A 26,488-nucleotide genomic window follows, 5' to 3' on the forward strand; every position below is an offset into this window, starting at 1 on the left:
GGATTGTATGGTGGTTCTCTCTTTGACGGTCTATATTCACAGCTTTACTTTGTTTTATGATTTTGATCAGCCAGGACAACAAGATGTGCATTAATGCACAGTACAAAACTTACAATTGAGAACAATGTTTGTGCAAAGCATGCATTTTTCTGGAGAAATAGTAGATTGTGTTTCAAACTGTCCATGGATGTCCCAAGTATCATTGGATGTTTCTACAGGTATTAACATAGTTATATTGTTTCATCTATTTGTGACCTTAGCCATTGTTTTCTATTGAATATTTTATATATGTTCAGGATTTGCTGAAATGTTTTGTTTATGAGTTGTGATATTGTTACAGGAAATGGTTTAAAATAAACAACATATATTTCAATTTAGTTATTTATTTATTTGTTTATTATGATGATACATATTATGTGATCAACAATATGAATGAATGAATCATGAACAGCACCTTGCATTGATGAGTAAATAGAATCGTTGATATAGATTTAACAGGCAGTAAAAAGCAATGAGAGAAACAAATATGTGAAACACGGTTAACAACTCAGGTTAACAAGGATTTTGTCCCTTGCTTAACCTCTTGGCATTGATCTTTATTAGATTAGATGATCATTAAATTCTGGGTCGACTGAATTAGTCAAGAAAGATGACCTATTCAAGGTCACCATACTTTCATGTGCTGACAGAATTTAGAACCCATGATATCCATTTGTTTCACATAATTAAGCAAATGATGTAAAGATTCCAACACTATTAAATTGATAGATTGGATTATAAGAACTGAGAAACATTAAGAAAATAATGTGTTACATATAGTCTACTTTCTGTGCTATATAAAAGTTTGAATTGTATTTACATTGCCCAATACAGATTTTGCATTATATAGGCACTGGCCATGGAATTAGAATTGTTTTTATCCTGTGGAAGATTCGTACCTACATCATCTAACTGCCTAGAAAACAATCCAACAAAGGAAAGACAATGAATATCTTAAAAAATGTATACCACATCATCCATCATCGACAAATACTATCTGCAAAGATTTCAACTATGATAAAAAAAAAATATATCAAGATGATATTAACACTGGTTAAGATGCATCTAATAGTATAATGATGTATCACTGATAAAGTAATTTAAGAATTTGGTTTTAAACCAGAACATAAGTCTAAAACTTGTTGTGATACTTCAATATGGAATTCTTCTAGATATTTAGTACTGTTATATTCAGTATTTTCTAGATAATACCGATAGTTGACCATTAAACCACAAGATGATGACAAACCACGGCTAGACATATCAGCCATCCAATTAATACGCCATAATACTGCACCATTACCAAGGTGAAAATTTGCTGAAATATTGGAAAGAAACAAAATAACAACCAAATTTTGAAAATTCATATAAAGCTTCAGTTGGAAACTGAATCTGGAAATATGGGAATGACAGAATCTAACAACAGCTTAGTCAATTGCCAATAATTACTCTTCACATTAGAGTTCCCCAACAAGCAGTGTCATGAATGCTATCATAAATGCACTCTGTAGTGGTGTTTAAGGAATTGTACATGTAATGTAGATAAGAAACAACATGACCAATAAAATATGAGGAATTTAAAACTCTTTTAAATAAAGGCAACTTAAATCTACTTAATTTCTGTCATAAAGTGCAATTTTTTCCCTCACTTCTTTTACATTCTATGTTGACTAGTGCTCGCACGATATATATCTGTGAATCGATGTATCGCGATAAGACATGCAACGATACACATATTGTATTGATACATGGGGATACCTTTTATTCCATTAAAAAAGTGAAACTATCAACTATATTACTAAATATCACAGTTATAAAGTTATGAATTAATATATATAAAAACTTTGAAGATAAAATGTAAATTTTTATCCCATTACCCCATATTGCAATATGTATCATATTGTGACCCTTGTATTGTGATACGTATCGTATCGTGGCATAATTGACAATACCCATCACTAATGTGTACGCATATTTTTGGTATATGTTGTATGTTTATTCATATAAACTTGTAAATGCTATCAAAACTACAGTTGTTATCCAATTTAGATAAATATATTGAGTATATAGATATTCATATATTGAGTTTGAATATTATTATGGTTAAGACTTACCAACAGGGTTGAGAGCATACTGCCTGCGTTTTTCAAGATACAGATATCTAGCACATAAACGCATTAAAATATCTTTAAACACTGGTTCAAGATCCCTTTTAGACACCCAGCTATTCTTCTGTATAAATTCTTTAAACGTTTCTAGAATACAACTATGTGTTTTGTCCATATGTGGTTTTATTTGACTTTGCTCTTCTGTTGATAAAAATATACTGACTGGTTCTTCTCCTATACCTGGAAAAATAGGACAAAAACTATGCATATGTTTTACTCAGTATTTTGCATGAGCGCTTTTTGTACAGTATTCACAAAAAAAATTGCATGGATAGCTTTTAATGTTGAACAATGCTTGCTTCCATTACCTTCATATTCAGGTTTTAGAAAAGCAGTATACTCCAGATGCAGACCATCTCATACATGCAGAGATTGCACCATGTTTTTTTGCAGTCAGATTGAGATAAATTGTTTTTTTGGATCATAAGCAAAAGATTATCACCAGCATAAGTAAGACTATGAGATGAGATCTATACAATCTATCATTTTACCACTAAAACATCCTTTACTGGTCAGCTTTAGACCAGAAGAACTGTGCTTTTTACCAGCAAAATAGAGCTCATGACCATGTACCATTCCTGCAATTCTCTCAGCATTCACAGCTTTTATATTCTATTGTAATATCACTGGTGTAGACTTTCAACAATGAGATGATGTCACATGAAGTACTGTACTTACTTTTGATATGTAATATCTGGTTGATTTCTGTTATTAACCAATCTTTAAAACCAGGTATAGGTGATAGACTAGAGAACTGTTGTATATGATCAAATTCTTTCTGGATTTCTTCTACAACCTTCTTTATAAGATAATTACCCAGATCTATACTTTGTAGACCTGAAAAAATATGAATCATTTCACATAAATATCATATACTATTGTGAGGCTGAAGTAGAACTTGCTGGCTAGTTAATCATTCAAACTCAGCTTTGTTTCAGTAATCTTACAGCTGCTTACTGTTTGAACACCACTTTAGTATTATTGCTGCCTTGCACACGACTTAAAGAATATCTACAAGACACAATGGGTAACTAACTTCAATTGGGGATTTGGATTGACAAGGTTCTGAACTGTAGTATTTGAGTAGTTGAGACTCGTGCAACTTAACATTAAACCCAGTGAGAAGCTTGGGTCTGACCCTCGATATTTAGAAAGTTAAACTAAAGCAAACACGGCCTGTACAAACTTGTAAGTGCATGTTTCAAACTGATTTAAAAACCTGCCATATTGCTAAAATCTTTATCATCTTTGTTTACAAATCTCAATCAACATCAGTACTAATGATCAACTGGTAACAAAGCTTGTTTTCATTCAATATAAAACAAATCATATATATTACCTTTCTGTGTTGATGTAATAGAATAAAATATGGCAGTATTAAATTGTGATTTATCTTCTTTAATATTGAAATCAGCAGATAATTCGGGACTAGTAGGAGGTGAACTAGCGTCTGTTTCACCACCAGGCCAAAAACCTGGTAAATTAATGATGGACTGCAATATATAAATTTGAATACTCAAAATGAATGATAAGTAAGATTACACAAACCAAATGATAATTACAATTTTTGAGGACCCATTCTACCTGCGTATACACTGCAAAACCTGTTGGCACATTGACAGGAAGCATCATTTTTGCAACAAAAATGCTCTGAGGTGCAACTGAACTGCCATCTGTCCTCAGTACAACTAAAGCTCTGATCAATTACAAATCTACTGACACAAATCAATATGCATAATAAACTTAGAACTTAAATTGAGCTCTGTAATTTGTTTAGCTCCTCAATAGCTTTCTGTTTACAAGATTTGTATATTGTATGCTCCCACGTCTTCAAAACATCCAGTCAGTACAAATTGCTAATTTACAAACTACTGTGATGCAAAGAAAGTTGGCTATTACAGTCAAGATATTAGACGCTGTTCAACTTGACATTGTGATGAGGATGAAATAAACAAAAAGAACTGTTAATCAACAAAATAATTTTAAAAAAAGAACTGCTAATCAACAAAATAATTTTAAAAAAAGAACTGCTAATCAACAAAATAATTTTAAAAAAAGAACTGTTAATCAACAAAAAGAATTGTTAATCAACAAAATAATTTTAAAAAAAGAACTGTTAATCAACAAAATAATTTTAAAAAAAGAACTGTTAATCAACAAAATAATTTTAAAAAAAGAACTGTTAATCAACAAAAAGAATTGTTAATCAACAAAATAATTTTAAAAAAAGAACTGCTAATCAACAAAATAATTTTAAAAAAAGAACTGTTAATCAACAAAAAGAATTGTTAATCAACAAAATAATTTTAAAAAAAGAATTGCTAATCAACAAAATAATTTTAAAAAAAGAACTGTTAATCAACAAAATAATTTTAAAAAAAGAACTGCTAATCAACAAAATAATTTTAAAAAAAGAACTGTTAATCAACAAAATAATTTTAAAAAAAGAACTGTTAATCAACAAAAAGAATTGTTAATCAACAAAATAATTTTAAAAAAAAGAACTGTTAATCAACAAAAAGAATTGTTAATCAACAAAATAATGTTAAAAAAAGAACTGCTAATCAACAAAATAATTTTAAAAAAAGAACTGTTAATCAACAAAAAGAATTGTTAATCAACAAAATAATTTAAAAAAAAGAACTGCTAATCAACAAAATAATTTTAAAAAAAGAACTGTTAATCAACAAAATAATTTTAAAAAAAGAACTGTTAATCAACAAAATAATTTTAAAAAAAGAACTGCTAATCAACAAAATAATTTTAAAAAAAGAACTGTTAATCAACAAAATAATTCTAAAAAAAGAACTGTTAATCAACAAAATAATTTTAAAAAAAGAACTGTTAATCAACAAAATAATTTTAAAAAAAGAACTGTTAATCAACAAAATAATTTTAAAAAAAGAACTGTTAATCAACAAAATAATTCTAAAAAAAGAACTGTTAATCAACAAAATAATTTTAAAAAAAGAACTGTTAATCAACAAAATAATTTTAAAAAAAGAACTGTTAATCAACAAAATAATTTTAAAAAAAGAACTGTTAATCAACAAAATAATTCTAAAAAAAGAACTGTTAATCAACAAAATAATTTTAAAAAAAGAACTGTTAATCAACAAAAAGAATTGTTAATCAACAAAATAATTTAAAAAAAAAGAACTGTTAATCAACAAAAAGAATTGTTAATCAACAGAAACTTGTTACCTACATGTATGGATGATGCTATATTTGGTGTTAAAGCTGTATGTAAGACAACTACAGGTTCTCTAGGCATACTATTATGATTAAATACAAAACACCGACGATATGGTCCTACTCTCTGTTTCATATCAGATAGATTTCTTATAGGATGAACAGCTTCATAGTAAGATACCTGTAAACATAACAGAATGATAAATTGATATTGACTTGGTCAATTAAAGGTGTTTCAGATTTCTCAACCCAGTTTCTTCTTGACAGTGATGCAAGTCCGAAACTATGAGAAAATTGCTTGCCAATGGTATGCTCTCGCATGCTACAGAATACACACTTTATGGTACTGCAATGAAAGAGTCTCCTATCTTTTTAATTTAGTTACCAATTGAGTACATTAGGAAGTACTTAAGTCAATCAAACATCATTTGCGAAAGTGTGCTTTATGACCCTCACTACCACACAAAACAAAACAATATTCACAAAGGTTATCAGTTTTGTTGAAAATGTAAATATTGATTTAAACAATTACCTTCTGTACAAGATCACATGGCGATTCCCATGTAATTCTTTGTAATGTCAAAAATCCTACTGAAAACCATAATGAAATAAGATCTCGTAAGGCTGAATTTAAAGCTCTATAATAAGCTACAGCTATTTCTGATGTACTAGTAGTTTGATGATTCTAAAATATATAACATACTTTCACTCTCTGATTAACATGAAAAGAATTTAAGTTTATATAGCTCACAGTAGTGTAAGTTGATAGTGAAATTTCATATGGATTTTCAGGACAGTATATTTATTGAAGGAATTGATAAAAATGAAAGAAAAAGGGTTTTACTTTGAACTTCTTTGTTTTATATCATAAATTCAACATCTGGTGCAGCAGACAAAAATACAAAAAATTGTTTAACGTGACATATGAATTTGTCTCACATGGCCATAGGATTTAAATGCAAATATTTTTCTTGAAATCAAAAGCAACGTTTTTGCAAAAGCACAAGATGGATATAAATCATGAAACAATGTTTTGCAGACAAGTCTCGACATTTGTGCCTGGCTTTAGAATATCAAGTGTAAAAATGCTGAATTAGTCTATATCCTTGTATCCATTATCAACCCTAATAATTCACCTGCCTTTACAACTCTAGTGAATAAGATGTTAAATTCTAATTATTTTAAACAAGTCAAATAAAAGGCAACGAACTTACAAGAACATCTGACCTCATGTCAACTAGAAATTTGACTCCACCATCTATACGACTTATTTGACGAAACATCTGAAAATATCTAGGTATTAGTGCATTTCTTAATCTTTCTTCTGATGTTAGTAAAATAGCTTCACCTCTATCCTACAAAGTAACAAGTATAGTGTTCTATATATCAATTGTAAATGAGGAAGAATTTCATAATGAAAAGTGTCATCAGGTGTCTAGAAGAGTAAGCATATTGATTTATCAATTCAAAAATCATGTGACATCATGTGTATTTATTATTTCATTTCCAACAAAGTTTACCTGCTACAGTGAAACACAGTGGAAATATACACTCAGTTTCAGAAAGATGGTGGGTATCAAATTATTTTAAATAAATTATTATGGAGGTTATGTTTGTGTAACCTAACCTCAAAAAGTGTTTTGAATGACATCCTACCTGGGACAAAACAACGGTTTGAGCAACTTTCACAATATGGTCTTGATTGGCACCAAACCTATCCGATAACAGATGAAGAAACGTTCCCTTTTCATCAACACTTAATCTACTATAAAAACTCACGAAATCCTTACATTTTCTCTGAAATATCAAATTATTATAATTCACAAACTTTAAATCATGCAATTTTTTAATATTCAATTTAAACATTTTTATGTTAATTTCTTTCATGTTTATAATAAATTGATAAAAATTCAACTGTTTTTGCTTGTTATAAAGTAATAAATTGAAATATGTTACTTTAATTTCCTTCTAAAACCAATTTAAAATCTAATTAGGTTTTAGTGTGACATCCTGTTCAACCAGAAATATGTCACAATAACTGTCATTAATCAAGTTTTCACATTTTCACTGAATCAAAATGTTTGTGAACCAATAATTAAATCTCATCTTTGCCATCTTGGCTAGTTTTTACTGTAAAGATAAGCTTACTCAGTGAAAATCTAGAACCCTGGTTCCAACCTTTTATAATTCTTCATACCCCTCACCCACCATTGGCAAATTAAGAGTCACCAAAAGTCGTTACTTGTTCACACAGTTGACAGAGGTTTGAGTCCATGACTGATATTATAAAACACTATTGTTTAAAATTGTTTAATAGGTCTCTCAGGTTTCCCTTGTGGTGTTTTTTGTTAAAACACAAGTGATAGCCTAATAGATTGAGATCTATAATTAGGCATCAAATTGATAGCAGTAAACGACAACATAGAGTAATTATTCTACCAGGCTTAGGATTTTGACTGACAGTTTTTATTCAACCCTTTGCCATCTGTCTGACAGACCCTTGCTGAAAATGGACATTTAACCCTTTCTGAAAATGGACATTTGATATATTCTCAATTAGAGCCAAATTAACAGCACTGATATCAATTGGTGATATAAGATGAGTCCATGAATCAATTAATTTAAGTTATAGTATAGTACCGGTACCTCTGTTGATAGAATATTGATATCTGTACATGAAAAGGTCTTCTCCAAAAACCCTTGAATATCTGAGGTCATGTTTCGAATCTGCATAACTCTAGCATTCTGTGTTTTAAACAACTGGTATTTATTTACACATAAGACCTTAAAAAAATGAATTTGATAATTTTATTGTATTTCAAAAAGCTAGTTATAAGAAGATAATTTATATTTAAAGGAGCATTCCGCTTTTTGTAAAAGAAATTAAATGGAAAAACGTCATAAAGTATACCTGAAAACATTTCTAAAGTTCACTTCCACTGAAAATTTACACCGTTAACAATCATATAAAGCACCATAAGGTGAACATTAACAATTCATATCTGGTGCATTCAATTTCTATGTAAGGCCTTTCTTCGTAGAATTCATTCAGTTCAAGGAAATGATAGATTCTCAGAAATTAAAACCGAAACTAAAACCCAATCCTTTATTATGCAATCAATGACAAAATGGCAATGAGCATGAAGTGCGTAAAATAAACAAAACAAATTTACTTTTTGTAATTGTGTGAGTCTTCTAAAGGAAGCCATTACTTTTTATTCCACCCCATTTACTATAATAATGAACCAGTGCCCTTTTGCCCAAAAGATAACTTGCATTTTACGACCTTGACCCGATCTGGGGAATTCCCTTACCGCTTATATCAACAAGATCATCCTGATGATCTTCGATACTGGACAGTTTGAAACTTTGTTATAGATGATAGATTGTCTCATGCATGAATTTCTAATTGTAAATTGATTTCTATTCTTCAAAGATTTAAATTGTTTCTTGTACTGAAAGATATGAAATCTATTTTAAGAACTATTTCTAATGTCCTATGGGGCCACAATGACGTCATAGGTATTCCCCGTCTCCCTCAAACATGGCAGTCGAAGTGACTGTGATGAAATTTCAACTTATTCCTTCATAAGTTTCTTTTAACGCCTTTATGCTATTGGGAACTATCTGAAGCACTCTATATTATCTGCAGGAATAAGATATTAATGTTGCCATAAATCTTACACTTTATTCTTTTAGCAGACTTTGATACTCTTAAATTCAAAGTTTTGGTAGCAGAACATAAATAGTTAGTAATAACATGAAGTTCATCAATATAAAACATAACTGTAACATAAATGTAGATTTATGAAAATTAAACTAGAATTTTCAGTGGAACCATCTGTTAAAACTTGGAAGTGAGCATCAATTTATGGTGGACTTATGTGAAGTTGGGTTGGGAGAGGAACTATTGACTCTTTTATGTAGAAAGTCAAGTCTTGAACTGTGTTTTTATATCACTGCTACTTAATATTTGCACCATTGACTCATACAGATTGATGTGAAAATGAGGATGAGTTTGATTAGAAATATCCACCGTTTGAAAAAATTCCAGTGTCATCGAGTCAGTTGTAGAACTTTATTTGGTTTCTCCAGACCTGATGATTGGAATAAAGCTGTGACAGACGCTGAAAAAGTAGTTGGTTATCCCACATCCTTCATGAGTTTAAGATGTCTTCTCAGTGATGAATTGTCTAATGTAGCAATACATATGAGAAAACTTGTTGGTACAAAACATCCACTGTTAAAAACAGCCAGGTAAGCCTGTTGATAATCACTTTGAAAATTAGTCCTACCTCAACCTAACCTAAACCTGTGCTATCAAACTATATGTTTAATGCTGTGAAAATTTGCCTTTGTCTTAGCATAAGTCTAAAAAACTTCTGAGTAGCTTAGTACCATAAGCTAAAACCTTAGATTAAAAATAGATCTTCATTTTGGTCTGAAATTCTGTTTACCTTTGCTTGAATATGTCTCATTTACCAACAATCTCAAATGGGTTTAGAATGAAAAAGTATGCTTCTTAATGCTATGAGATCAGATATTATTTACTAAGGTACCAGTATTGAATTAGAGGTTTTGTAGTCTTTGTATTGTTTATACTTTCATTATATTAAAAACTGTTTTATATTACATATGTTCATATGTTATTTATATCAATGTATATGTTTATATGTTGATAAAGCAGAAATGTTAAATGTTAATAAAGTTTAATAATTAATATTATGCATTGTTGTTATTTTAGAGGATTAGTGTATGATGGAACTCATAATTTACAGACTAGAGGTTTAATAGTTTTACTCATATCTAAAACAGCTGGTCTTTCACAGAATAATTTCCATCAACAACAAGATGTTATAGAAGGTATTTTACCAAGGTGAGTTCAAATTTTATGGAAAAGTCTCTAGACTTAGTTTAAACTGTTGGCTTCTTTCTTTTCACTTTCATTTATGGGACTATCAGTTATAAAACCCTAGATCAATTTGCTTTCTATTTTAGTCAGAGGTCTTTGGCTGAGATAGCTGAGATGATTTATACAGCTAATCTTATACATAAAGGTGTTGTTAATCTGTCAGATATACAACCTTCTGATGGTTCTGTTCATGATATGGAGTTGGGAAACAAAATGGCAGTTTTAACAGGGGATTTTTTATTAGCTAATGCTTCAACAGGATTAGCTCAACTTCATAACACTAAGGTACCAGTATTTCTTATTGCATGAAATGATTTATTGGTGTTTTTATGACCCACAAATTTTCTTCTTATTGTGCTTATGCTTCAAAATTCATTGCTCTGTATACAGATTTATCAATTTCTGTTAACATTTCAAAATCACTCTGGGTCTTTTCTTTAACGTCAATAGGGGAAAAATCATTGTTTTATGAATTTCATGGGATCGCCCGAAATTCAACTTTGAAAGAAATATTGAATAATGGAATATCATTCATTCCTTTAAAACCTTATAGATTGAAGTAGATTTTTTGAGGAAAGTTTGAAAGCATTATAATACAAATAATACACTAAATATAGTTTCCATTGTTTTATAGGTCGTTGAAACTATATCAAGTTGTATAGGGGATCATGTATCAGCAGAGTTTACAGGTTTACAAGATAAAAATGGTAGACCCTACTTACCTGATAATGTAACCTTCAACGACTGGTTGAACCAGACATTCCTATCTTCTGGTAGTCTATTGTCTAAAAGTTGTCTGGCAGCTGTAGAACTTGCAGGACATGGGCTAGAAGAACAAACTTCTGCCTTTGAATTTGGTAAAAATATGGCTTTAGCTCAACAGGTATGAGATGTCTTATTTTACATAAAACTAAATTAGTTTATCACAATATTAACTATGTGCTGTAAAATTCAATAATAAAATATTTTCACTATTTTTGCTTATATATTATGAATATTAAAACAGAACCTAAAACATACTGTTACTCAGAATTTCACGCTGTGCAATCTTCAGACAACTGATCTTTTTCTAAAACGACGTTTGACAAGTAGTACATGCTCTTGTATCTACACTTTGAGACAATCTGGTTAAAATTTTATCAATATCATGATATGGTGTGAGGAAGTGACAATATTCCTATACGCTGAATATTTCAGTCCTGTTTTGGTTTGTAATTTTGATTAACTGCTCTTAATTTAATGTGTACTATTTTCAAAATGCAACTTAATTACTATTGTTTATTTGGTGTATTATTCAGTTAAGTGAAGATTTAAAACCATTTTTAAAACCAGAAGATAATTTAGAACAACTGACTATTACTTCAGCTCCTGTTATAAAATATATAGCATCATCCTATAATAAACATCCTATATCATTGTTTAATATTTATTCTCAGAAAAAAGTAAGTATTGATATGAATAATACTTAATTATTGATTGAAGCTCCAAAACTAGCTAAGTTATAACTTCCTATGTTTTTTGTATTAGAATGTTGACGGTATCATGTGCTCATTTCACTGCAGAGGCAATCATCAGGACAGCTGGTGTTTGATGTTGGTTTAACATATTCCACATTTTGAAGGAAAATATTACAGAGCCACATATTCTATTGGTATTTGAGGGTTTGGCAAAAAGTTAGAACGCACCATTTAGATTTTCTGTCTGTTGTCTCAACCAGATTTGATAAATCTGTCAAGTAAACCAGAAAAGCTTTTTGATCACTTTAAATTATAGTAATTCATCTTTAATCTGACAAGGTCATCCTTGATCTATAGAATCGATATATATATTTATAATATATATCTGTTCTTTGTTTATTTCAGATTTTAGAAGTGATAAAAGACAGTTCTATTCTATCTGAAAGTAAAACATTATGTAATGAATATGGAGAAAAAGCTATCAATAGTTTATCTAAGTTTAAAAACTGTCAAGCTAAAAACGCTTTAATCAAAATAGTCAAAGCAGTGGTGGATGTCTGATCTTTTTATGAAATAAAATTAATTTATATCAATTCCAGCATCTGTAATTCACTCAATATTCAGATTGTGTCCCTTTGTGTCTATTTTGTTGGGCTGATGGGAGAAACTATAGGTGGATTCAGAGCAAGATAGCAATAGAGTCATTGGACTAATAATAAATGTATGGTATTAAATGGTATTGCATGTTATAAAACGCTGAAAAAGCTTAGGCAGTTAATGCCTTACATGATAACCTGTATGTGTCTCGTCATGAATTAGGATAAAGCTGAACCCATTTCTCAGCATGTTTTATCTAGGAATTTTAGGGTGGGACTGGAATGCCACAGGATATTCAATGGTAGCCCACAGGCAATTCTTAAATAATAAGAAGTCAAAGCCGTTTCAGCACCCCCATTGGAGTAGTGTTTTATGTGTTTTAACGGGGTTTAACAACATAGATAAGGCCTAAACTTGTTAAACGTATTCTAACAGATTGGATTTTGAGTGAGGAATTGCCCAAATGGGAATGATCAAAAGAGAAATGGGCCTTCTTTATTCAATGTCGCAGCGCAATTCTTGATAAAATGAAGCCAAGGAGTGTTTTGATGGTTTTAGAATTCGCAATTTGAGAAAAGGACACTTCTAAAGTTTGGTCGTCGTTTCAAATATGTAATGTGTAATTTGTTTCCATTAAGCTACGGCCTTCCTTCACAGTGGATCTCACACCGAAAGCGATCACCAGTTGCGAATGGTTCAGAATACGTATAGCGGCCATAAACTACGAACACAACTCTAATGCAACTGAGTTGGGAATTGCGTGAGGAACTCATGGTCACTTTCATAATTCTCAACCCTACGCAACTGGTAATCACCATGGTGTGAGTGCACCATCAAATTGGTATTATTATATCACAGCTATCTCTGACCAAATCATACTGATTACCTTATCTGATGAAATCGTTTTAGTGTTTTGAGTGCACTGTGATTAACCTATAAATCCCTTTACAGTGAAAAATCCCAATTAAAACAATATAATCTTATTTTAATAATTTTATCAGAAGAATTCACTTTATACATAAAATTACAAGCAAATGAATCGCTCTGAATATCTGTATATAGATAACTAAATATGTTCATAATTGCAAAAAATCATGAAAACTAATGAAAAACGAGTTTAAAAAAAATCAAATCACTTCAGCTGCAGTCCCGAAAGACTCTCCTTTCCTCAAGAATAAATTCACAATAGCTTTTCGGAGAATGGTTAGTCTTCGTCGTTTAAATTCCATTTCGCATGACAAGCTAGCAAGCAACAAGTTAAGTCCGCAGTGACATTTCTACAGAGGGTCCCCTCCACCTCAGAAATTAAGCTAACCCGACTCTGGCCTTCCAGTTTCAAATCTCTAATTATTGAAATATTGAATACCTGATGTTGTTTGCACACCTTGGCAATCCTGTGGCTCCTCCTCGGCACCCCCACCTAATACTTCACAGAGAAGCCATTGAAAGTATGTGCTCTGAGGGAAAGATGGATCATCATGGTCAATGAATTCAGTTGGCAAGAAAAGTTCTGTAGCTTTTACAAAATGATCTAAGGACGTTTGTTTCCAAGTGTAAAATCTCTGTGAGAAATACACAGTGGTAAATAATGATAAAGTAATTAACATAGCATATACATACACAGCAATTCATTGATATTTACATCTTATATACATGTTAGTTATAAAATACATTATTATGAATCAAAATGCATGACAATATGCAAAATAATAACGAGAATTCGCAAAGGGGGGAGGAGGTGGCGATTCGTTTGCGGGGACCATGAATTTTTGGACAGCAGTGGAAATACACAAGAATATTCACATCGAAATTTAAACTGCCATAAGCGTGAAAGTTGGAATTAAATTTGTATATTTTTTTAAGTAAATTATTTAGATATGGCTTCCAGGTGAATCTTTCTGTGTATTAAGTCTTACAACTGTTCGTACGGAAATGCTGTTATGTGTTCATTAAACACTTTGATTCCTGTAAAAAGCTACAGAAAAAAAGCTAACCTATTAAATTAACAAAAATTAATAGTATACCAAGAAGCGATGTCAATTTGGATAATTTGTTGCCAAAGATACCTTCTACATATTAATAAAGCTATAATCTAACCAAGCACCTACATGCAAGTCTTATTGAAATCAGAATTTAACGGCCAGTTCGATGCAAAAATTGTATATTTGGCAGACGAAGAGTGTGCAACCTATCAAACAAATTTACTGCTTTTTATGAAATATAATGAACTACCAAATTCCAATTGCAATTTGATTCTAAACCGCTTTTCAACTATTAATCTTCTAAGACCATTGCATCTATTTCATCTAAAGAACAAAAACGCCTACTGTACTATTTGATTCTTAGTAAAACCATCTATAAACTCTAATTAATTTGATACAATATTTACATTGAAAATATAGTTTACATGTTATATGAACAATTTCATACAAATAATGATGTGTTATATTTACATGAATAATATATCATTATGTTCATATTTCAACACTTTACAATTTATATCAACAAGAATTTTGCATGACATTTTGCTCCGAATGGATATAATGTATCAATGAGAAAAATTAAAATGTTTGGAAGGTAAAGAAATTATAATAAAATGAACAGTTAACATCACGTTGAAGTTTTGATAATTTGTGTAAAAATGACAGTAATAACTAAAAGAGCAGTAGAAACTGTGAGCGTTGTACCTTTTCCATCTGATGTAGTAGGACGGGGCGATCGTTCTGGTTTTGCACCTATAAAATAAATCATATGAAATAATTAGGGAAAAAGTCCCCAAGCATTATGAATCATGACACTTGGTTAGTGAACGTTGCCTTGTTAGTGTCATGTCTGTTAAAATATTAGAAATAACGAGTGAACTGATTAAGATACGAGTTTTTCCAGCTTTAGAAATATTTTGCATCGTTTGTTAGTTCACCGGGCACGGCAATGCCGCCATAATTAAGTCCACAGTTCGACCAATATGGTATCAGTAAGGTAAGAAATCCAGTTAATATCGTGAATGTGGAATGAAATACATTCCAGTTTTCCATTACACAGTTAACACGATTCAAAGTATATACATGTTTTATAAAAGACGTTTGAATTCCAATATGTCAAAATCACTTTTCCTAATAAAGGTCAGACATCATGTTCTCCTACAATTCATGTTGTTAAAATTTTAACAGGCGATTATGTGCGACGACGTCATGATATTGGTCATATCTAAACGCAAGTAGAAGAACCAATTAAGAAATATTTTGGTGAAAAGCAAATATCGAGACGAATGCACCCCTTTAAAACCCTGAATTTGCGACCATAAGGTCTTCCTCACAGTTGTCCAAATAGTATAATCACAGGACTATTTGGACCTATGCATCTTCTTAGATTGATAGAAATATAAAGATATGTAAAGATAAGAAACGAAATATAGAGTAAAATGTAAAAAGGTGTGGTAAAAATGGTACATTACTTGATACTTGCAGCTGCAAAAATTCTTTCAAATTCCAAACGTTTGTAAATTTTGCAAATGAACATGCAAAAAGTATTGAATTAAAAAGATATGACAAGAATTATCAAAAAAATTGATAAAATATTTCAATGAAATAGAAAACTACATAGCAATTCTAAGAATCGCATGCTATCATGCATAATCATATCAAAATTTATTTGTTAAAAGTTTTAAATAATTTCATTTGATGTAGTTTAGTGAACAAGTGAATAAAAATGTCAATTTGGAATAAAGAATAAATCAAATTGTAAATGGTAAAAAGTGAGTAGCAGCAGCAAGCAAGACCAGGAACTTACCATTGTTACCAACCTCTACATTTTGTTGATTCGTACCCTGCGACTGGTGTTTACTGTCCTTGTCCTCCGACATACCTCGAAATTGATAGAAGGCCTCAAAACCCTCAGCGTCATATACATTATTAGATTTAAATATAACACGGAAGAATGGTCCATCTGATTCAACATGGCGACGTTTTTCGTCCGTTATAACTCCACATAATCGATGCATCTTTCTATCATCTGTTTCAGCAAAGTTTGAAAATGACACAAAATCACTTTCTGTTACTTCTTCACAACTAAAAAAATAAGAATATTTGACTTAAAAGTACAGTTTCCTAAACTAGCTTAATACTAGAATCTAAATTATATAGTGGTCAGAGTAATAATATTAAGTGAAACGTCGGAATATATCAAATGAATGTTTTAGTATCGGAACTTGGACGATCGAAGTCATAACGATGGAATACAGAAAAGAATAAAGAATGTTACTGGAATAAAGAAGATCATTGGAATACAGAAGATCATCAGAATATAGAACATTATCGGGATACAGAACATCATCGGAATATAGAACACAATCAGAATATAGAACATAATCAGAATATAGAACATAATCAGAATATAGAACATTATCGGGATACAGAACATCATCGGAATATAGAACATCTTCAGAATATAGAACATTATCGGGATACAGAACATCATCGGAATATAGAACATCATCGGAATATAGAACATCATCGGAATACAGAACACCGATGTCATAACGTTTGGCACCTTCTGAATGTATCTTTTTCTCTACATGTATTACGAACTGAATCTGATACCATTTGTTGCATGGTAAATGGAACGATTTGATTAGATTGAACGCTAGAGAATACATCCAATCAGAGCTCTCGACAGAAAGACATAAACAATTTGGTTGTGTGTGTAAACGAGAGCACTGATAGACTATATTCGCTAGTGTAAATCCTATCCAAATTTCTACATATCAGTGCTTACAGACTGAAACTTCTATTGTCAGCCTATCGTTGTCGCACAATATTATTACATGTCGCTTTCAAAATACTTGAACTTTTTGAAAAAGGTTGGCATTTCTAGATTGCAGGATATTTCTCAAGGTGACAGAGATATAACATTACATACTTAGGACTAATACCATCTACTTGAAAGACTGGAAATGTTATATGAACTTTTTCTTTTCCTTTACCATAAAATAAATAATGACATTCAGTTTTTCTAGGGTATAAACCAGGATAGTTAGGTGATGTAAATGTCCCCGAGGATTGTCTAGCACTGTAGAAATTAAACATACACACTGCAATAGAAAACAATATAATAAAATAAGTTTTACGTTGCAAGCAGACCTTAATTTGAACAACACGAAAGTAGACTTAATTTTCTTTTCGATTCAAGTACATGCTATAAAGTTGATCAAGAAATAACATTCAGGCATCTGGAACTGAATTGTTCACAGCTGATGAACAACAATTCTCAAATTTATTTTAAATCTTCTGAGACAAAAACGGGTTGCAAATTCGATTTCAGAAGATTAACCACAACGATCTGTCACCACCTTCGCAGCATATATACACGAACTTCATCAACAAAAAATCTTCCTGGAATAAGTGGTTTCAAACACATGTTTGTCAACCTCCTGTGTCTTGAAAGACATTTCTGCATTCAATGCCCATTCAGAAGATGTCCCTCATCCAACAAGTATCAACGTAAATGACAAAAAGATTGAAAAATATACAAGTTCATCGATTTAATCAGGATCAATAATCCGAAAACAGCAAAGCAGTTACTAATGTAACACACACGAAGAAGGTTTTAACCAATGACGTGAAACGTGCTTACCTCCCCTATTATCCTGTTCACCATCAGTTATTCCAAAATCTGAAAGACACAAAGTTAGATACATCAGTCATAAAGATACCGGTTTTCAAACTGCAGGTAATCATTACTTCATCCCTTACATCATCAAAGCGATATTGCTTTTGGTCACTTCTCGGTTGGTCGCCTAATTACCAGAATTGGAGAGGATTACTTACAATTTTATTTATGCTTATATAGCAAAAGCAAAAGCCAGGATGTGATCTCCAAAAGGCTTCATGGACAGTTCTCATGTTTCTGCAACAACCAAGGACATAATTGGCAGTCCTTCTTACCAATGACATTAACGCTTTACAGAATGACTAATCGTGAAGGTATTCCGATGCAAAACATGACTAATCAGACTTGATCAACGACCTCACGCAAATTCTGTATCACAAAACTAAACCCACTAACTTCTATGTAATCTGCTTTAAGCTTTTAATTAATTGATTCGAGACTTTAACATACTTACTGGTAACAAAACTGTACTCGGCTCTGAAGCCTGTAACGTAATTTGAAGATTGGACGCTGCGGAATTCCAATACTAATTTTGGTTCATTGGACATTAACATCGGTGGTAATTTTTTACCACAATATGTTCCCAGGTTAGCTCGTTTACCATCAACCATAACATAGACAGAGATAGAATCTGTTCCTTCACAACTAGAAAAAGAAAATACATCGTGAGATATATAAAAAGTTTATTAGTACATACTGAAACGTTAGTAGTAAAAAATCCTTGATGTTTGTTCTTGCATCTAACTTTAATTTAAGTAGTAAATTTAAAATAAATACACGTCTAAGAAAGAACATTGAAACTTACTCTCCTGGATTGGAAGCATCACCAGCAGGATAATATAGATCCATATGAGTAAACTTTAACTGTACTCTCTGTCTACCAGCTCCCTGAAACACATATCTACACGTCACATCCGCTGGATAAGCTTGAGGATAGAATGGACTGGAAATGGTTCCATTTGTTTTGGTTCCACTACTAATATTTTCATTACATCTAAACTCTGAAAATAGAGAAACAACATTTATTAGTATGAAAGCAGACGGGTTTATCCACATTTTTTTAATAAACATCTATCTACTGAAGTTACGTCTTTGGACCAAATTTTCAATATGTAAGTAAGGTATTTTTGAGTGTCTGTCAAATCATCATTAAATCCAGTTGATATTATGTTACTTAGATAAAAGTCAGAACGGATGTGTCATCAGTACAACTGAATTAGGAGCTGTTATAATAGAGACCACACAAGAGAACAATGCAATAACGGACTGTTAATGAAAGTGGTCCTAGGTATGTATGTCGTACACGAAACATAGCTGAAACAGTTATTGAATGGATTAATGAATTCATCGGTTGTGAAGCGGTCTAAGTGATTAGAGTATCCTTCAGTATTTACGATTTTTTCCTTTGATATAATATTTTTTACCATCAATTTGTATGGATTCCCGTTCATTCAAGAGAAACAAACATGACTTAAGAAACCATATTTTAAAGGTGTTAGCAGGAAGAAACCTAAATGTGAAGTCAACTACACTTGGTTTAAATATTGTGTGAATCTATAAACAGGAGTGAAAATATGAAGTTGTTCGGTTAACGTGATATTTCTTCATCATTGGTTTCAATACCATCGATATTAGCTCACACGAGTAACGGGAATTTTGTACTTGCAATTGACGGAGTTTAAAATTCTGTCACACTAAGCATTAGTTAAGAGAAATCTGTTTGTCTATCATCACCGATAGATCCCTGGCCATGTGTTCTCAAAATAATCTTAGCGCTAGGATATTCTAGCTAAGACATCCTAGCTCTAAAATCGTTTCGAGAATACACAGCCTGGTTTCCAACCCGGAGAGATGCCCGAGACCTATGAACACTTATAAATAGAAGCATCTCAATACCACCAGCGGCAGCGATATCTCTGAGGATAGAAGAGGGCTATCTGGATTCTGATTGAGAACCAGAACGTAAAACTTTCATTTCGCTCATGCAGTTATCCAGAAACATAGCTTCTACAGCTAAGGGATTGAAGACTAAAGCTACGGAATACCATGAAATGTAGACGTAACATTGATGTCGAACCATAATGTGACTGCAGTTACTCAGTTACTTTTGATCATAATGTGGGTTGCAAATAATTATCATTATATTATTATGTCAAAGCAGTTATCCAAAGACATAGCTACCATCATAGAATAAGGACCAAATCGACGAAGTACCATAAATGCGTTAATAACGCAGAGGCTTCTCAAGTACTCCTCCTAGTCAATTTCCGGTTTGGATGCAATCGGATGGATGGCAACAGTAACGGTATCACCATAGTTGAATGAAGGTAATATATCTACAATATCTAAGTAATCAATATTACTGCACATTTCTTAATCTGCTAATGTCACCTCAACTTAGCAAGTCATCTATCAAATATTCCTTCTTGTTAAGCAGCTTTTAATATTTTCATTGGACTTCTGTGGCATGCCAGATCGTTGAAATTTCCGTTATAACATAAACAACAGAGCTAACACCAATTACGTGGGCTGATTTAGGATACATTAATAAGTCGTGGAATAGAGATAGATATTTCAGCATTCAAAGAAAACGACTATTCTGATGTTGTATCCAGTATTCTCATAAAATGGAATTATGGAATTCGGGCTCATAAAGACGGATGAAGAGTGCAGTGGAGAAAATTTTGCCAGTACAGTGAAATAAATCTACATTTTTTTCAACCGTCGATGGAGCTCACATTACACAGCCTATGGCACAAAGGACCTTGACAAGAGACCTATGACAAGAGAAAACCAGTTTTAAAAATCAGAAGGTATTATCTCGACCTATGCGGGGATTGATTGAGCCCAAAATCTCCAGGGTAGTGAGCAATCGTCCATTTCACCTAAAATTTTATCCTTATCTAATAAGCTTCGTTGAATGCTGTCAAATTACGTTTCAAATGTGTTTTAGACACGAAATTGGCACTGATAATAAAAAGTTTTTCATTAGTTTGTTAAAATCAGTGTATGAAATCATCCGTTCCACATAGTGTCGTTACCATCAAAGAAAATACTAACGACTTAAAAATCAATATGACGAAATGGAGTAATTGACCATGAAATGATGTTAAATTTACATAAATTTCATATTTTCATTTCCTGTGTTCATAGAATTTTGACAGCACAAAAGCAAAAAAGGTAGCAAAAACCATTCAGTTTGTGTAAGTAGGCAGACAGATAAAGTTAATGATTCGATAAAAACACTTCAGATGTATCTAATGAGGCAAACCGTGTTGATGTCTATGTGAAGTGTCCTTACTTCCATAAGGATTTCTAAGTCATAGGCGTTTAAAAAATTCAAAAACGCTTTGGCATGGTTTGCCTGTCTTTATCATATAAACAGAGACGTTTCTAAGAAATATTGGGTGGGGTTGATTAAAAAAGAATTATAAGTGGAGTCCGCCAAAACCAGACACGTTTCGAATCTAGATGGATATAACACAGCCGAACATAGGCAACAGCAGCTAAATGGTGCAAAAAAAAAAACCTCGAATTAAATTTATTTCCTACAACTCTAGAACTACATTTATCAAAAATACCCAGAAAATTCAGATTCTTTTCTTAACGCAAGCAAATTTATCATGTCAAATAAAATATGGTAGTGACGTCACTTTTAACCCTTGGACATTGAAAGCTTCAAACATAAGGACAAAAATTATGTAAACAATCAAACATCTTTTCTTAAATTTTGTATGCTTCATTTCATTATTGAATGTAACCGAATATCAGTAATCATTTCTCAGCGGGTTATTCCTGCAAATATTCTTAGAATCAAAGAATGTGCCAAGGGCAGGTAATATAATAGTAATTAAAATCTTCTGAAATGAATGGAATACATGAATAGAAAAAAGATCTAAAAGTAAGACAAAAACTTAAAATGAAAGAAATCGATCGAATTTCATCTTGACATTTAAATCTTGGAAAAGAAAAGGAATTACACAATGTAATATGATTTCTTTCTGGTTTTTAAGTATTAAAAAATGGTTATCTGCATATAGCTCGGGGATTTCACGTCAGTTTATATTAATTGATAGTATTAACCTAACAAAGAGGTTTATGACATATGCCAAGGATTCTGTACGAAATATATATTATAAGGAAGAGATGTTTTGTAGAATTAGGTGACCGAAAACTCCATTTCAATCCCACTCATTTTCAATTGGCTCGACAAGCCAAGTATCGAAAATTGTGCAAATAACCAAAATTTCAAATATCTTGATGGACGTAGTACCTCTGTTCAAAATATATATTAGTCTTTTCTGACTTAATAACAGTGCCTGATTACCGCTGCCAGAGATGGAGGTCGGAGAATGGACATTGCATGAGCTTTTGCACGTTTTGATGGGGCGATCAATCAAGGAGGTGTGTACAGTGAACTTTGCACAATAATGATTCCTCGGAAGAAATTCGAAAGAGAGTAGGTTACTGCTGCTGTAAAATTCCAAAAACGTAGTATAGAGCAGAAAAGCAGTACGTTAGATCGAATTTCAATTGACTTTTGTTGATGTCCGTTTCGCCCATTAACTCTTTGTAACTTATATTATATTACTTTGATTTACATAAACAACGCGAGGGAGGTTGATTGTTCCAAGGTGGAATTATGATGAATCTACAACCATTCCTTGGTCATGGCCCCAGGCAGAAACACCACATCATTATCTATCATATTGTCTACACGATGGCGGTAATTTTATTCTCATATCTTAGATGGTTTCTGATTAGATGATCGTAGGGGAAATCACTGATGTGAAATGATAATGGAAGAACTATAAGAATCTAATAATTATTGACCATAATCTTGTTTTCCAGTAATTTAACATTCTGTTATCATTAACAACGATGAATGACATACACCCACTAGAGTTAACTCTGGTAAGTCTTCTTCGAGTTATGAACTATGGTGGAGTGTATGAATGGTGTCACAGTAAAACGTATATTTAGACAGTGGCTCAACTACCGTAGGGACTGATTGAAACAAGTCCACGGGCTTCCACCCCTAAGAAAACCACCGATTCCCGAACTAATAACACAAAAGTCTGTAGCGTAGCAACCAATTCTAATAATTGATATATATGGAAATATATGTAATTGTAGTACCATTTGAATTGTTCAGATCTGGATGCAGCACTGCAGTCAAAACGTGAATTTTGGATATCAACTATCAAACTTTGGCATTAACTTAGGGTTGCCGTTCAGTTTATATCTGTTTCAAAATTGAACTCAAAATATCGTGAAGTCAGATATGACATATAGACTGGAAATATAATTATTAGATACAAGGTTGATTTACATACCAGCTCTTAGTTTCTGATTTTGATGCCTATTCTATTTCCATGACATATCTTTCCGAATAGATAATGAATGCAAACCTAGTAATTGTATCCCATTTCTTTAGCGCCAATTTGTTACATGAAGACACTGATGACCTAGTTCTCTCATTTCGAGACAAAATTCTCTCTCTTAGTTTGTTTTATTATGATGAAGACAATTTCTATGACCTCACGCATTTAACATAGTCATATTTTTCATTGACGAGATTTCGCTTGTCAAATGTTTAATTAAGAGATTTGAACGGTTGTCTGTAGGTTGACTGTAAATCAATTGAAAATTCTTCCCTTAAATCGTTAACATCATCTATCAAATAATCTTACAAAATTTTCAATCTTCGTTTATCTATAATGGGAATTTTCAATCATTACATCTATATTCTGACTGGTTTGAAGCTTTTCTTGCAGGTTTGATTTTGTTCTGATAAAATGCTTTTCGATTTCCAGCGACGATATAGCTTAGTTGAAAGGTGAATCTCAAGGTAGATAATTTTGTGAGTTGTGCTCCATCAGTGAATTAGCTACAAGTTTAAAAAGCCTCAGTGATTTGGAATGTCGTCTTGTGACAAGACTTTTAGAGTTTTTGGTGAAGGCTGAACAACTGGTTTGTTAAACAACTTAAGTTTTTAAGTAGCTTCTGTTTCAGCTATAGATCTATGATTTCTAGAATAGACAGGGTTGCAGATTTCGAACTGATCCTACTGGGAGTTATAGATTTCATTCATGTTCACGGACAGATCTTACTGGGGTTTTTAGATTTCATTCAGTGATCACGCACAGATCTTACTGGGGGTTGTAGATTTCATTCAATGATCACGGACAGATCTTACTGGGGGTTGTAGATTCCATTCAGTGATCACGGACAGATCTTACATTCAGTGATCACGGACAGATCTTACATTCAGTGATCACGGACAGATCTTACTAGGGGTTGTAGATTTCATTCAGTGATCACGAACATATCTTACTATGTAAATTTCATTCATTGATCAAGAACATATTTTAACTACGTTGTAGATGACTATAAAGAGATCTTACTGGGTTTGTAGATTTCATTCAATGAAAATATACGATTTTATCTCAGGTTGTATATTTCAATCTGCGACAATACAATGTTTATGGAAAACATACCAAATAAAAGGAAACGTATTTTGTGGAATGAAGATACGTTGAGAGTGAACAGATATTGTAGGTTGAATTCAAAGTTTTCATAATGCACGGAGTCGATAGGGGTAGCATCGCTAATACATGTGGAATATTCATCAAAGAACCTATTGGGTACAAAATTGTTCATGAGTATTGGAATATTGTCATGAATGACTACTATAATCCAGTTGACATCAGACGAGAGCAGCCATAAGTAAGACAAATTCGTTTTGTGTGGTCACTGTAACAAATCAGATTGACCCAGTTTATCTTACCGAGTCTCCTGAAAGAATATTATGATATTTGATTAATAGAAACTTGTCAGCCTTTGGGAATATCTTGACCCCGATTCTTCAAATTAGCTTGGTACAATGAATTGGCTATCGGCTCTAACAGATTTAAACTAACAATAAACTTACCGAAGTTAAACCGTATATGGTAATTGGATTACTTTGGCAATCTTTTTACGTATTATCACTAGCCAATATTCTAGACTGAAACTTCATCAATAATATCGTTGATGGTGTTGGCGGGTGAATGGAATACAAATTTTAACTCGCACTTATTGTGGTGCTATTAGAAGCCTTAAATTTTAAACCAAAATTTCAGTTTAAATTCACGCCAATATCCCTGCTCCTCCTCTAGATATGAAGACCGGTGATTCTACATCGTTTACCATTACAAAGGTACCTATTGCATATTGTCCTAGTGGTTTATACTTTTTTAGTCTCTGTATCATTCACATGTCGGTGGATTAACTTGCTATTTGAAAGAGAAGTATTACCAAATTACCAGAAGAAAGGTTCTGTAGCATACCCGACGTTCTCAAGAAATTGACGTCTTACCACTCAAAACGCTGTGCCAACTCGGCTACAGCGCTTCCAGGTGAGAAAAAAACTCGCGAAGAAGACCATGCTTACTTTTTTGGAAAAAACCTGATGGTACTTTTCTTTAGAGGAGTCCACTGCTACACACTTTTACCATTTTGCTATACTTTGGACGAGACTTTGATTAAGTCTTGCTTGTAATGATATTTTTATTCTTAATACGTATATTGTGTTTCAGAAGAAATTCCATGCACTCGTTGGACAATTTCGACATAATTATACGATTTGACAGTCCTTGAATCTTTTGAAAATATTGTATCACAATGATCTGGAAATGTCACGGGAATAAGTTATTCTACTAATAATAATGTATTATACTGGTTTGTGAGTAATGGATAATGATGATCTTTTGTCAGTTGAATATCTTCTGAGGATAAGAAGATTAGTGTATGGAAAGTGTTTCCGATATTTTTACTCTAGTCTATAATTTTCTACTTAACCTTTGCTTGTTCATAATATATCTATAAAGACTAAGATGTCAAAAGCTTCTTTGATTTCCTTTACACGATATTTCTTGAAACAATCAATGTCACTTTGGAGAATCTATAAACTATCATTGTCATTGTCAAGATCCCGATCAGTTCATACATAACAATAGTTCATTATTATTAAAACTATCATTGTCAGTATCAAGATATCTGAAACAATGTTATTGCATGAACTATCAATGTCACTATAAACAATAATACTTATTTATTACTTGAACTATCTTTGTTAGTATACAAAGTAACAATGTCGTTATAATATCGCATCTGGTCATTGAAATACAAACTTAAGAAAGGACTGATGATTGTGATAAAGGATATTTTACGAGTAGTGGAAATGTGGCGAAATGGAAGAATATGAATTAAGATAAATAAATATGATGTTGGTATCAGACAAAGTGTGCTATAATTGTAAATAAATCCACTCATCAGATTGTCTGATCAATGAACCTTTATTCATGAATATGATTATGAGTGTCTATGAAGATGTGGCGGTTCAGATGCCTCAATATACGCCGATGTGTCTACATTCTGGTTAATAGTTGAATTTAAATGTTTCTACTCTTTCA

The 26,488-nt window shown here is 32.0% G+C and overlaps 3 protein-coding genes across 3 annotated transcripts in view; 1 reads left to right on the plus strand and 2 right to left on the minus strand.

Annotated features, from left to right (window-relative positions):
* Nucleotides 1–1,139: 1,139 nt before the first annotated feature.
* On the minus strand, nucleotides 1,140–6,751 carry LOTGIDRAFT_106236 (hypothetical protein; the record flags this gene model as incomplete). The annotated part of the gene is made up of 7 exons (XM_009061756.1): nucleotides 1,140–1,357; nucleotides 2,154–2,348; nucleotides 2,877–3,044; nucleotides 3,547–3,657; nucleotides 5,412–5,580; nucleotides 5,932–6,084; nucleotides 6,614–6,751. Coding segments are annotated over 7 exons (1,152 nt in total), but the record flags the coding sequence as incomplete, so codon positions are not given.
* Nucleotides 6,752–8,936: 2,185 nt separating this feature from the next.
* On the plus strand, nucleotides 8,937–12,361 carry LOTGIDRAFT_209876 (hypothetical protein). Its single transcript, XM_009061757.1, has 6 exons — nucleotides 8,937–9,656; nucleotides 10,144–10,275; nucleotides 10,398–10,596; nucleotides 10,946–11,194; nucleotides 11,610–11,753; nucleotides 12,174–12,361. Exons 1-6 carry the CDS (start codon nucleotides 9,406–9,408, stop codon nucleotides 12,327–12,329), a joined length of 1,131 nt encoding a protein of 376 aa, XP_009060005.1. The 5' UTR covers nucleotides 8,937–9,405; the 3' UTR covers nucleotides 12,330–12,361.
* Nucleotides 12,362–16,098: 3,737 nt separating this feature from the next.
* LOTGIDRAFT_106882 (hypothetical protein) overlaps nucleotides 16,099–26,488 on the minus strand; it is a gene marked incomplete at both ends in the record, with an annotated part of 33,501 nt that continues 23,111 nt past the window's right edge. The window contains 5 exons of the mRNA XM_009061758.1: nucleotides 16,099–16,432; nucleotides 17,283–17,454; nucleotides 17,997–18,035; nucleotides 18,487–18,677; nucleotides 18,838–19,033. Of these exons, the coding sequence (XP_009060006.1) occupies nucleotides 16,099–16,432; nucleotides 17,283–17,454; nucleotides 17,997–18,035; nucleotides 18,487–18,677; nucleotides 18,838–19,033 (932 nt within the window). The remainder of the gene's footprint in view (nucleotides 16,433–17,282; nucleotides 17,455–17,996; nucleotides 18,036–18,486; nucleotides 18,678–18,837; nucleotides 19,034–26,488) is intronic.

Source organism: Lottia gigantea, assembly GCF_000327385.1.
Source record: "Lottia gigantea unplaced genomic scaffold LOTGIsca_5, whole genome shotgun sequence".
In the NCBI taxonomy this organism is placed as follows: Eukaryota; Metazoa; Mollusca; class Gastropoda; family Lottiidae; genus Lottia; species Lottia gigantea.